This window comes from Podarcis liolepis, assembly GCF_965112155.1.
Source record: "Podarcis liolepis genome assembly, chromosome: 3".
Lineage (NCBI taxonomy): Eukaryota > Metazoa > Chordata > Lepidosauria > Squamata > Lacertidae > Podarcis > Podarcis liolepis.
The window spans coordinates 39571061-39583514 of NC_139557.1; the positions used below are offsets into that span (position 1 = coordinate 39571061).

General features: G+C 39.5%; 1 protein-coding gene across 50 annotated transcripts in view; it reads left to right on the forward strand.

Moving 5' to 3' along the window:
* The window catches only part of RIMS1 (regulating synaptic membrane exocytosis 1), a 230470-nt gene that overhangs the window by 143921 nt on the left and 74095 nt on the right, over positions 1 to 12454 (forward strand). For 23 of the 50 annotated variants that reach the window (XM_083497272.1, XM_083497276.1, XM_083497316.1 and 20 more), the window contains 5 exons: positions 876 to 953; positions 1416 to 1529; positions 2057 to 2146; positions 8513 to 8596; positions 10670 to 10747. In XM_083497272.1, coding sequence (XP_083353398.1) covers positions 876 to 953; positions 1416 to 1529; positions 2057 to 2146; positions 8513 to 8596; positions 10670 to 10747 — 444 coding nt within the window. The remainder of the gene's footprint in view (positions 1 to 875; positions 954 to 1415; positions 1530 to 2056; positions 2147 to 8512; positions 8597 to 10669; positions 10748 to 12454) is intronic. The other 27 variants (XM_083497281.1, XM_083497299.1, XM_083497289.1 and 24 more) reach the window with 8 other exon arrangements.

Genomic DNA, 12454 nt, shown 5'->3' on the forward strand with positions numbered 1-12454 from the left:
AAGTGGTCTGGGGAGGCTGCTATTGCAGAAACTCAGTATGAGTACACACAGGGCTGTAGACTAGAGCACCTAGCTTCCAACACACTTTAAGCTGTGATGTAAATGTTAAAGCACCGTCCATAAGATATTCCATTATTAGCCAGCACATACTTCCAAAAGTAGTTTGTGATATAGCATAGGACCCTGCTTTTCAAAGAAAAGAAAGTTAAAAATCTCCCTTTGCTAGCCATGCTTAAAGCGGCTCCTTAAATCCTTACCAAGGTGCTGCCTGAGAGGGAGCACAAGTTACCTTCCCCGCCTCCTCAGAAGTAAAGGAGCAAGCATAGTACCCAAGGCTGTTCCAGTTATTTTGGCACCAGACACATAAAATCCCACAAGCATTTCTCCCTGGGAGTGAAAATACAATGCTCAATTCCTTAATAATTTGCTACCCTTTCGTGAAGTACAAAATCAGCTGCCTGAGCTGCCTCATTCTGACTAATGGTATATGAACAGCACTAGATCGTTCACAAAATAGGTGATACTAGCTTTAGTGTTATACTAGTACAATAATGTTCTGGTAATGAGAGAGAGAGAGAGAGAAAAGACCCTCCTGAAGATGTTGTTGAGTTCGGTTGTCTGTAGACTGCTGCTTTACAACCTCTTGTTTCAGCACACCTTACATAGATTCTTAACATTATAACATTACTAAAATTATCCTTAATAGTAGTGGCAATTGTTAACCACACAGCAAATACTGCATAAGAATTGTTACTATTTTTACTTTTCATTAAGTACTGCTTCATCTGTATTTGCATTTATTTATTTAGTTATTTATTTTGTTTTGTTTTGTTTCTTGCATGGATACTCTCCATTTCTTTTCTTTCACACTCAAGAAATTCTGTTAGGCATTATAAAACACTACCTCCCAAGATGCCTTTATTAGAGAATGGCACTTACTGGAATATTTACAGGTAAGAAATCTGTTAAAAGTTCCCATTAAAGTTCTCACATACATTTCTGAAAATATGCATTCAAGACAAATAAAATATTGGAGCTGTTTCTTACTAAGAATCATTTATCGGCATATACTGTATTATAAAATGAACCTCTCCCAACCAAAACACTGAAAATGCAGCTTGATGGCATTATCATCATAATATCTGGTGCAAAGCAAATGTTCCCAATTTATCTAAGAAATGAAAGGAGGCTAAAGTTGCAGACCTAAACATGTTTACTAGGGTGTATGCCCCACTGAACACAATAGTTGCTGTAGCTTTATCTCCCGAATCCCTGCTGCTTAAACCCCACTTTAAAAATCAGTATTTTTATTTAAATTCACTACATATTTTATTTCTTTTTTTAACATGTGGTTTGCATCCTGTGTGAAACTTACTTTTTTTTTCTCTTTTATGAATTATGTTTGCTTTGTGAAGCTCAACCCTGCCTGCATGTGTTAAGGCCAAATCAGTGCTTAGTCAGGATATTTCACTTCTTCGTAATTGCCTTAACTCACGAATACCAAGATTTACTGATGGTCTGTTGGTTAGGTAAGGTCTCAGTCAAAGTATCCTTTCCTATTCCTGTTAGTTTAGTCCAGTAGATCAACCTCATTGTGAAGTTCGAGACAACTGTGCTCCATCATTTTGTGTTATAGAACTTTTAAGATGAAATAAGTTACAGAGATAATTTTTCAGTGTTTCCTTCCCATTTTCCCCATTGGTTGATATTTGGCAAGTCTCGTTTTTCCACTGCTGAGGTGCAGTCTTGCCTATTTAATCCATCTTGAGTTGACTTCATGGAATCTCTTAATGGCCACCTTTGATTCCTTTGTTCTTTTATGCAACCAAATTCAGGCATTATCTTTTTAATTTTATTTTAAAGCAAATCTCGGCTCTCTCTCTCTCTTTTTTTCATCCAGCCAGTTCCATTGTATCTTTATTGGACCATTGTTAGTTGACATCTTATGTAAATAGAACATTACTTTATGATTTGATATCTAACATTGTATTCCTTTCTTTGTTTTCTTTTTGTTTTTCTCCTCCTCCTTCCATTGGATGCAATGCACTGGCACTAGTGAACTGCAGCCCTCGCTTGACAGGGCTAGGAGTGCTAGTACCAACTGCTTGAGGCCTGATACTAGTTTGCATTCACCAGAACAAGAAAGGTATAAAATAAAGACTTCTCAATTTCTTGTCATTTGTGCTGGTGGTCCTTATCAGTTTGTTATTTTCCCCCATATCAGTTTTCTATTCATATCCACCTGTTATTATTCATATCTGCTTTGATATTTGTAGACACTTTTGCTCCAATATCCATGCTTATTGTAGGTTGATGTTGCTTATAGCAGCTTTTGGCTTCTTTGGTTCTCTGTCTGTCTCTCTGTCTCTGTCTCTGTCTCACTTTAAAGTCCAAGCTAATGCCATTGTTTGCAGAAGTCCTCAGTATGCTGATAACAACGTTTCAGTGTTAATTGAGATAGTTTAACTGAGCACCACTTTTATTGTTTCTTCATCTGAACATGTGGGCTCTATCACATGGGAGCTTTCATCACAATAAATTTGTTCATTTTTAAGGAGCTGCAAGACTCTGTTGTTTTCACTTGGTTATCAACATCCATGAACCATACCAGATGTAATATTTCACTTGCAATTCCTTCTTATTCAGCAAATTTTCCCTTTAAAGGAGGCTGGAATCTTGCTGATTCAGGAGGGTGAGTGTGAGTAGCAGAATCGCACCCCAACAGCTGATTGGCACGCTTTTTGTTTCCTTTCGACCCATGTGCCGCTCCAATTGCTGGGTTCAAACACTGTGGGATTGGATTCATTGTGTTTCACGTTGTTTTTCCTTAAAAAAAAAATAGAGCTCAGTTTGAAATGTTTGAAAACATTCCCCCCCTCCAAACATGCTTCCCAAAAACAGTTTAAAGATACTTTTTATTATCAAACACTATTGGCCAGAATCATTGTCAGATGTGATTGTGGCTCTGTATGGAAGTGTTTGAATTCAACAGTATTTCTTCATAACTAGATATAGATAGTGTGCCTTGAATTATTTGTCCTGCAAACCCTGGATGTAGAAGAAAGCAGCTGTTGTCATGGAATTCTCATTAAAAATTTAAAACCCCAGCACCTAGATTTATTGAGAGCAAGCAAAGATGCTGTTTTTGCTTGCCAGGGGTATGCTGAAACTGGGAAGGCAGTAAGATGCTTGGGCAAGTGAATAATGAAGAGTGGCATTCAGCCAGCCTTTGCTCTTTGAAGATCTTTTTTTTTGCAGTGTCAGCATCTACCAGAGCCACTGGCAAGAATTCAATAGGTGCTTAAAAACAAGAGCAGCAAGAGAGCACTGATGATCAAACACTGGCAAGCCATCCACATTTATGCCAAGACCTGGAAAATACCATTTTATTTCATGTGTGTGCACACTCGCAAAAAGCATTTTTGAAGATTCAGTTGTACTAAACTTCTCATGTTGATTTGTGTCCATGGATGAGAGCTAGTGTGCTGTAGTGGTTTGGAGCAGGGGTGATCTGACCTAACCAATTTTTGCTTCCTGCCGTTCTGGTCCCAGATCTCACTGCTTTTTATGACAGCAGCAGGCGGAGAAAGAAAGCTACACTCCTGGTTTGGGGGTATAAGTTGCAAACATTATCCCACTTGAACTGATTCACATTTCAGCTACAAAGCCACTGCATAATGATCCCCTCTCACAAACCCCATTTTTTTCCTGGTGACCAATGTAAGTGCAAGAACTAAACTCGGGAAAAGGGAGAACCTATAAACCTTGCCCTGATTGTTCATCTCATGCCAACCTTTTGAAGGCAACAAAGGATCCCCCTGATAAGGTGGGAATTAGGGTTTCCTGCTACTCTTGTTCTGCTTTGGGTGCCTCTTCATTTCACACACCGAAGAAGGAGAAAGAGAATTCTTCATATATAGCGGTAGCCTGCACTGGTGACATGTGGAAGAGTAGACTCAGTATGTACCTCAACTGGCAAATGTGAGAAAACATCCCCTTACTCAAAATAAGGCTACAATACCTGAATGCCCTGTTCCAGGCATTGGAAGTCTTTGGAGGGAACAAAGGCAGGGTATAGTGGGCAGGATTTAACAAATGAGTCCTGTCAGCAGAAGCCAAATATCTTGAGGGCAATGTGTTGGTTACTGCATAAGAGCCAGTGTGGTGTAGTGGTTAAGAGCGGTAGTCTCATAATCTGGGGAACCAGGTTCGCGTCTCCGCTCCTCCACATGCAGCTGCTGGGTGACCTTGGGCTAGTCACACTTCTTTGAAGTCTCTCAGCCCCACTCACCTCACAGAGTGTTTGTTGTGGGGGAGGACGGGAAAGGAGAATGTTAGCCGCTTTGAGACTCCTGAAGGGGAGTGAAAGGTGGCATATCAAATCCAAATTCTTCTTCTTCTTCTTCATCCCTAATGGGTATATCCTCACTATTTAGGTTTTTGAATGTGACTGTAAAATTATGGAATTCCTGATCTGGATTCCCACCTGATTCCTAGGTCCAGTTCAGACATGTATCCTCTAAGTGTGGCAGTTTGGTGAAGAAGCTGTCACACAACACTCCCATCCATTCATCCTTTCTTCTATCCATCCCATCATATGGTGGAGCAAATGGTGCAAGCTGAACAGGCTATTATAATAGATCAAAGACATTCTGCAGTGTTAGCCGAGTTGCTTTATCCTGGCTGCAAAGGATTGTATCAGTTTTATACATTATATAAACCAAACCTTGCAGCTTCACTAGTTTGTATGTAGCACGGTAACTGCACAGCTTAAATTTAGCAAAGCTGTGTTCTTATATGCTCACATGGATTGGTGACACTGACAGTCAGGCTCCTGTTTCTATTAAAGGCAGCACTATAGACCTCTGTCTATTACCCTATATGGCAATGGGTCAGTGCAGACGGCAGTCAGCACTTGGATGAACATACTGAATTGACATCTTTACTACAAAGAAAGAGCAAATGGATGTATTGCTATTGTTGTAGGAGTAGGCATGGAAATCCAGATGGTGTTGTATTCATTCCATGCGATAGTAAAACTTGGACGTGAAGATTTGCAGCACGATGGTTATATGGGGAGCAAGATGAATGTGTTTCCAAAAACAATATAGGAAGCCAAGACAGATGCTGAAGATGTACTTACTCTCAGCTTCTTCCCACCCTGTCAGAAGGAAAGCCACCACATCCTGAACCAGTGGTGGGCGAGCCAAATTTGAAATGGGGTCAGCAGGAGCAAGGATTATTGGAGAATGCTGGATTGATTTTAAGAGCACTCTGTTGATTTGTAATGTCTGCCTTATCATTATTAGCTGCCGCTCAAAATGTTATCTAGATTTTTGTTCTAGTGCTGGATACTAATCACAGTTCAGACAGAGCTAAGTAAACATGGTTAAGACTTACAGGATTGTGGGAAACCCCAGGGAAACTAAGCTCTAAGAGTGGGGCATGAGCTGTGTCATCCCCAATACATGTCTAACCAATTGTCAGGGAGTCCCCACATCCCAAGTGAACTATGCTTTGTGCAAAAGCATGCTTTGGTCTGCCTTCCCCCAGTCTCTGTTTTCTTGGTGTTTAGCTAAGTTTTACTTACAGTAGAGCCATTGACTATGTTATGTCTCTTTAGTTCAATGGGTTTACACTGTGTGAAACTTAGTCAGATAACACCCATTATCTATTGAGTTTATAAGGAAGCCAAAAGCTTTCCTCCCTGATCCTCTGTGTTCAGTGCAAATTAGATGTCTTTGCCATCTAATTTTGTTTTACTGCGGTTGATGTTTTAATTCGTTGGAAGCCGCCCAGAGTGGCTGGAGAAACCTAGGCATATAAATAATATTAATGGGAGTTGCTGGAAGTTGCTTCCTGCTCAAACTTTTTAGAGCTCTTCAACATGACCAGAACTTAGTTTCCAATTCTGTCAATACTGCATGGTATGTTGGATACTCTGTGAATGTTTTGGATGCAGTTTCCTTAGAGTATAGCAGGGGCATCTACTAGTTGCACACTCTGCTATGATTTCTTATGTTCTTACCATTATTTTCAACTCTCAAAAACTATTGCTGCATGCTATTCAACATTAGTGTGTACAGTACGTTTCACATCATGAAAACATATTCAGTGAGATTTTTTTCCAAATTTCGTAATGCATGTTTGCAGTTGATTACATTTCTATTTCTATTATTTTAAATGTTTCTATAGAATATCAGCATATTAAGGGCTTTGAGTGCACTGGTACCTTTATATTTTTTCCTTTAGCACTTGGCATAGAGGGGGGAAAGCTGCTGCGTACTAACAGCCTTCTAAACATCTAAATACCTAAAAGACTATACTAATCTGCAATGCTAAATCCCCCCTGAAGTCCTTGTAGTTTGCTTGTTCCCAATGTGTAATGAACAGAAAAGTACCTCAAAAAGTACAACTGAAACTGGCGCTTTAAATGTTACACTGCTAACAGAACATGCATTTTGCCTTTTTAATAATGATTCCATATCTCGTTGAAAATCAGGATTGCTAGTGTCTCTCCACACATCCTCTTCTAAATGGAAAATTAGCTCTCATGAAGTTTCTAATGCACTTCATAAACACACTCCTGTGTATTTACCAATACATCTATATGAAGAAATATGCAAAAATAATGAGGTAGGGAGCAGAGCATTGGGCCTGAATGAAGGAGGTGCACAGTGCTATTATGAGCATGTTTACTTAGAAGCAAATCCCACAGTGCTCAGTGGGGCTTGCTCCCTAGTAAATGTGTTTTGGATTGGAGATTGCTGAGAGGCCTTGGAACAAGCTGCTGTCTCAGCCAAGCCCGCAACACAGAGTTGTTGAAAGGGTACATGGCATTCGTTGGCACACATTTCACTGAATTGCATACAATGAAAAAAACCTGAATGATTAAATGAAAGCTATTGTCCTGGGAGACAGATTAAGTCATAGCTGGGGACCAATATGGAAGTTTGCAATATTTGCCAAGAATATGTTGAAAATGCTGCATGCTTTGAGAAATGATTCAGGGTCCAGTCCACCCAGACTGCCAGAGCCCTGGTTGCTTTGCATGACGCTGCCTGGCAATATGTGCAAAATGAAGTACTGGATTGGGATAGGTGGGTGGCTCACACAGCCACCAAGTTCCTGACATTTGAGCTTTGTTGTTATCCCCAGCCCATGGCAGCTTCCTACGTCTGGTGCATGGGTGATGTGATTCATTCTGCATGAGCGTAAGCTGGCCATTGGAGCACCACTACCAACCCACAAATGCTGGCCCAACATGAACCTGATTATCATAGGAACTAGAGGAGAGGCGCAGAAGTTCAGCCATCTCCACAGTGGCCAGAATTTAGTTTCTGCTCTCACCACCATGCTTTCTCCTGGCAACCTTTGTGTGTGGAGGATGCACTCAGTACATTGCTCTATCAGTTTGTGCAGTTGCTACATCAGCCTTTTTAACTCTTAGAACAACTGTACTTATCGAAAAGGTGGAGAGAGTTCCCAGTTCCATATTGCCAGTTCCAGAGACACTCGGATTAATGTATGTATATCAGCTTCTTTTACAATGCAATTCTATTCATGCCTACAATGGGACTTACTCCCTGGTAAGTGTGTATAGGATTGAAACCTAGATCCCTTGTTTTCTTTTTTGTGAAAAGTAATAAACTAAGAAAAATAAACCTGTAATTATAGATGCCAGAAGTAGGAAAGCCACTAGCTGTGGCTACACAAGGATTACAGAGCATGGTAATATAGATATATCTATGGAGGAGGTGAAAAGGGGGGTGTTGTGCTGTGACTGACTCTGCTGCCAGTCACAGTAGATGAGACTTTCTAGATCATGGATACCCAATGTGGTGCCTTTTAGGTGTTGGACTACAACTCCCATCAGCCCCAGCCAGCATGGCCAATGCTCAGGGATGATGGGAGTTGGAGTCTAACAGCAACTGGAGTGCACCACAGAGGCTCCCCTGGTCTAGAGGAACGCATATATTTGTACACCATGGGCTGTGGAGGAAATAGACTATTTCAAAGACATATTTTGTATCTAGCAGTGTAACATGGTGCTTAAATTCCATCCACGCTCAGAGGTCATTCAATATTTTTCATTTGGTTGAATAAACAAAAAACCCTTATTTAACATTTAATGTGGTACCAGTTAAAACTTCATTAAGAATGCATACTGGGTTTTAAAAGGCACTGATAACTGAAATACATAAGATACAATTCCTGCCATCAGTTACCTCTCTGATATCATTATTTTACTGATTTTTTTTCAAAAAGTCTTAGTACTGCAGTACTATGTAAAGCACAATAGTACAGCTATGTAAATGTGTCTAAAATGGGGCTCTAAATTCAATCTAAATAACGACAGCGCTTTTTCTTACTCGAAATAGATAAAAAGTAAACGCTGACTTTTTGGGGTACTTTTCAGTTTCCTTGCCACAAAAAAAGCATTTAAATATATATATATATATTATACACTAAATGTTCTGTTTTCTCCCTATTTTGTTGGATGAACAAACAGAGGTAGATGGTCCCCCTCACTAGATAGGAGCCGACCCACTAGTCCCCGGATTCAAATCCAACATGCATCTCCGGAGGATGACAGGTACTAGCCAGCCCCTCCTAAGTGAAAAGTGACTTGATGAATCTTGCCGAGAAGTTTCTAAAGGCATGTGTTCTTGTTTTTTAAAAAAATTACATTTTCCAGGAATCTAGGATAGGACACTAGAAAGCATTTCATACCTGAATTCTACTCACGTTATTATAAAACACTTCTGATGTCCTTGCAGTCAAATGCTGAAAAATGTGCTGCCTAGTTGACAAATTAGCCTTGCCCAGCGTGGTGGGCTGCCCATGGAATCGGGGAAAGGAAGAAGATATCCATGATTCATACAGATGCCCCTCCTCTATGTCATCAGGACACAGAGATCCAAAACCATGAAGCCTTCTGTTTTGAGCCAGCATATTTTTGAATCCCAGATACAGGGTTTCCAGCAAGAAGGTGAAGTACATATATGAGGGAAGGACCCAGAATTGTTCCGGTGATAATAAGCAGCAATAAATCTTACAGTAGCCCAGTGGATACTGGAGTTGAGATGAGTTGTTTGGGTTTTCATGCTGTGTAACAAATCATCACTTCTTTCTCTTTAGCCCCTGGTAGTTCCAATAGCAGAGAATCTTCCACACAGTGTCTCTCATCTCTCAACAGCAAGTGGGCAGCCATATTTTGAATTTTAAATTGGTGCTTTATAACCCTCTTGAGCTGCAGTCCTTAACACAGCTTACTAGGGAGTAAGCCCCACTGAACAACAGTGGGACTTGCCAACTGAGCAAACTTCCACAGGATTGCACTGCCATGTATTGAATTCAGCAGGCAGTGAGAGGGGTTCATAGTGCCTCAAGGCCACAATCCAGTACCGTTAGGCAACCTTCAGCTCATTTAAATCAGTGATCTTATGTCTGCTTAACAGCCCGTTAAACTGTGGCCTATGGGCAGCTTCTGAAAAGGACAGGCGGTTCAGTTCACGATAGTATAACTTACTTTGTGCAATTGGTGTATTTAATCTTCTCATAACTAAACATCCCAAGGGCAGGCTTTCTCTACAAGATAGCAATCATCAAACAATTTCAGTGCTTGTGGATTTCTCTTTATATGCTGATTGGCCAAATGTGATATATATTTGGTGGTGGTGGTTATTTTTGTTATGGTTTTCTTATTTGAATGTTAGTGTCATGTTGTTCTTAGATTATAAGCATTTTCTCTTTCATTGCTTGTAACAGGTCCTCTGTATATGTGCATGTATTAAGTCACTGAACCATAATTTAAAATAGCTAGGTTTTCTACACACTCCTCCTCCATACTGTGTGCCATATCTTGACAGCATTCCCATTCATTTTAATCCAAAAATTATTAGTATTTGTAACTGCACATGAAATAATTTTATCAAAGAAATGATAAATATGTATGTGGAGGCAAAATGTAGGCAAAAGCTAGAGATTCACGTTTTTAAAATTGTGATCCACTGATTTACAGTTATTCACAGAAAGGCAGCCTAAGGCTGTTTTCTTTAACAAAGACAGGGAAATAGTTAATAAAGCTGGCATCAGAATAATTTTGCTATATACCCAGTATAATAAATTGGTTCTTAAGCTAAAAGCACGGGATCTGCACTAGATAACTGGAATTCTTTCTCTCTCAAAGTACTGCAGTTACTGAAAACAATAATCAATAATATCTATATTTGGCACTTAGGTAATTTTGACCAATATTTATTTCTACAAATCCAAACACTAACCTTGCAAACATTCACCTCAAGGGGACAAATTTGGTTCTATTATCAGCAGGAGTAATGAAAATAGTAAAGCCAAACTTTAGTTTATTCACTGCAGATGAACTATTGTTTGTTATTTCTGTCTTTATCCTTTATTAATGTTTTCTGTTACAATTGTTGCAATGTCACATTTTTTAAATAAAAAACAACAACACTCCTATTTCTGAAACACTGAAAAGGAGAGATCAGAAGTGTTGCTTGGATGTACTACAACAGGAATGTTCTTGGTTCATAGAAATATCTTGATGCATGTCTCCATCTTCACTGCATGTGACCATCTCTCTGTTTCTATCTGTTTCTGTCCATTCTGTTCAACTTTCACTTCCATGTTTCCAAATCTTGTGAAGAACAACAGCGCTGGAGTCTTGCATTCCAAAACAAGACAGCTTAAACCTCCTAAGTGCTAATCCGGAAGAAACACAGAGGTATCTTGCTAAGTTGTCTTGAAACTCGCTGTGCATAAAATACCAAGTAGTGTTTGATAAGCCATACCTTCGTAGCTCTGTGTCATTCCAGTCTTATTTGGCATTATTTCTCATCCCCTTGAATAATATTAAATTGTGGGGGGGGGGGTTAGTGTATAATAATAGATTTAGTTCAAGGAAGCAGGAATATATATATGATGTGAAAAGTCATTATATATGAACTGCAGTCTTAAAAACTGTATGTGGCACAAGAAGTCATGTAAACACTGCCAAAAGAACCTATTTCTGGGAGGCGGGAAAATGCGTAGAAGGCAGTGTAAGTGACAGACATCATCAGACCTTTTGAAGAAGTCTCCATGAATGTAAAGTAATTGGGGTGTAGAACAAAGTTCAATAAACAAAAGGTTCCAGGAGTCATTTCAGACCCAATACGAGGGAACTATGCTAGGACAATCTACAACAAAATGGACCTGAGATGGAGGACAAGGAACCATCACTAACTAGTCAAGCACGTTATATGATGGGAAGCCGGCACGTTATATGATGGATATCATCCTAAGGGATAAGGCAACCTAACAAGCGTGTAGCTACTCCAAAGCTGAATCCCAGGAAATGCAAGATCTTGGACTATATCGAGTCTGAGGCACCAACCTAAGGCATGACAGGACTAGTTATAAAGAGTTTGGTCTTTTTAAGTCTCTTGAGGCACAATGGGTTAAAGTCAGTGTTTGCTCAGTAAAGATGTTACCATAGCTTAGGCCTCTATTTTGATTTCCATAGTCAGTCTGAATTAGTTAGATGATCTGATGGACATAAAATAAGCAGGGCCTGTGTCTTTGGCCCAAATCATTGTTTAAAAGTGTTCCAAACTTCCAAACCCTGCATTTTTTTCTTCTTTTCCATGTCATACTGATGGCAGACTTGATTGCTCTGGTTTGAGAATAAAGGAGACGGGAATGTTTTGCCAATTGTCCCCTTGGCATAAATCAGGCCTTGAATTCTACAAGCCAGAATTCAATCATGTCAATTTTTCAAAACTTTCACAGAGAGATTTACCAAGAGGTCTTCAATACCTCCTCTTTTCCAAAGCCATTAGGTGCTTTTAGAATTCATGACTTTGGGCTTGTCTTGATAATGCCCATGAAACTGAGACATTGTTTCTGATCCCATGCCTGGACAAGAATACCAAGAAGCCTTTTAAAATGCTGTGGTAAAACATTATTGTATTGATTAATTTGTGGTCCTAAAACTTGGTACACTGAAAATAGCTTCTTGGTAGATGGTTGTGTGACTATGAAAACACAAAAGGTATCTCAGATGAGAAAAGCAACAGAGAACAATTGGTTTATACCGACATGGACTATTGGTCCATCTAGCTCAGCATTGTCAACACTGATTGGCAGAGGTGCTCCAGGATTTCAGTTAGGGGACTTTCCCAGACCTACCTGAGGATGCTAGGTATTGAATCTGTGACCTTTTGCTTGCAAAGCATTGCACCATACCATTGAGCTACAATCTGACAGCTAGTTAATTTGTATGTTGTGGTAAGAGTATTCTAGAACAGATGAATCTAGAACACCATAATGTCCAACCTAGAGAAAAAAAACTAAAAAAAGCTTGATTCAAACACTCATTAATTTTTTATTGGTTTAGCAATTGAAATTTCAATGAATTTATAGTCTGATGCCTTTATCTTATCACGTTATT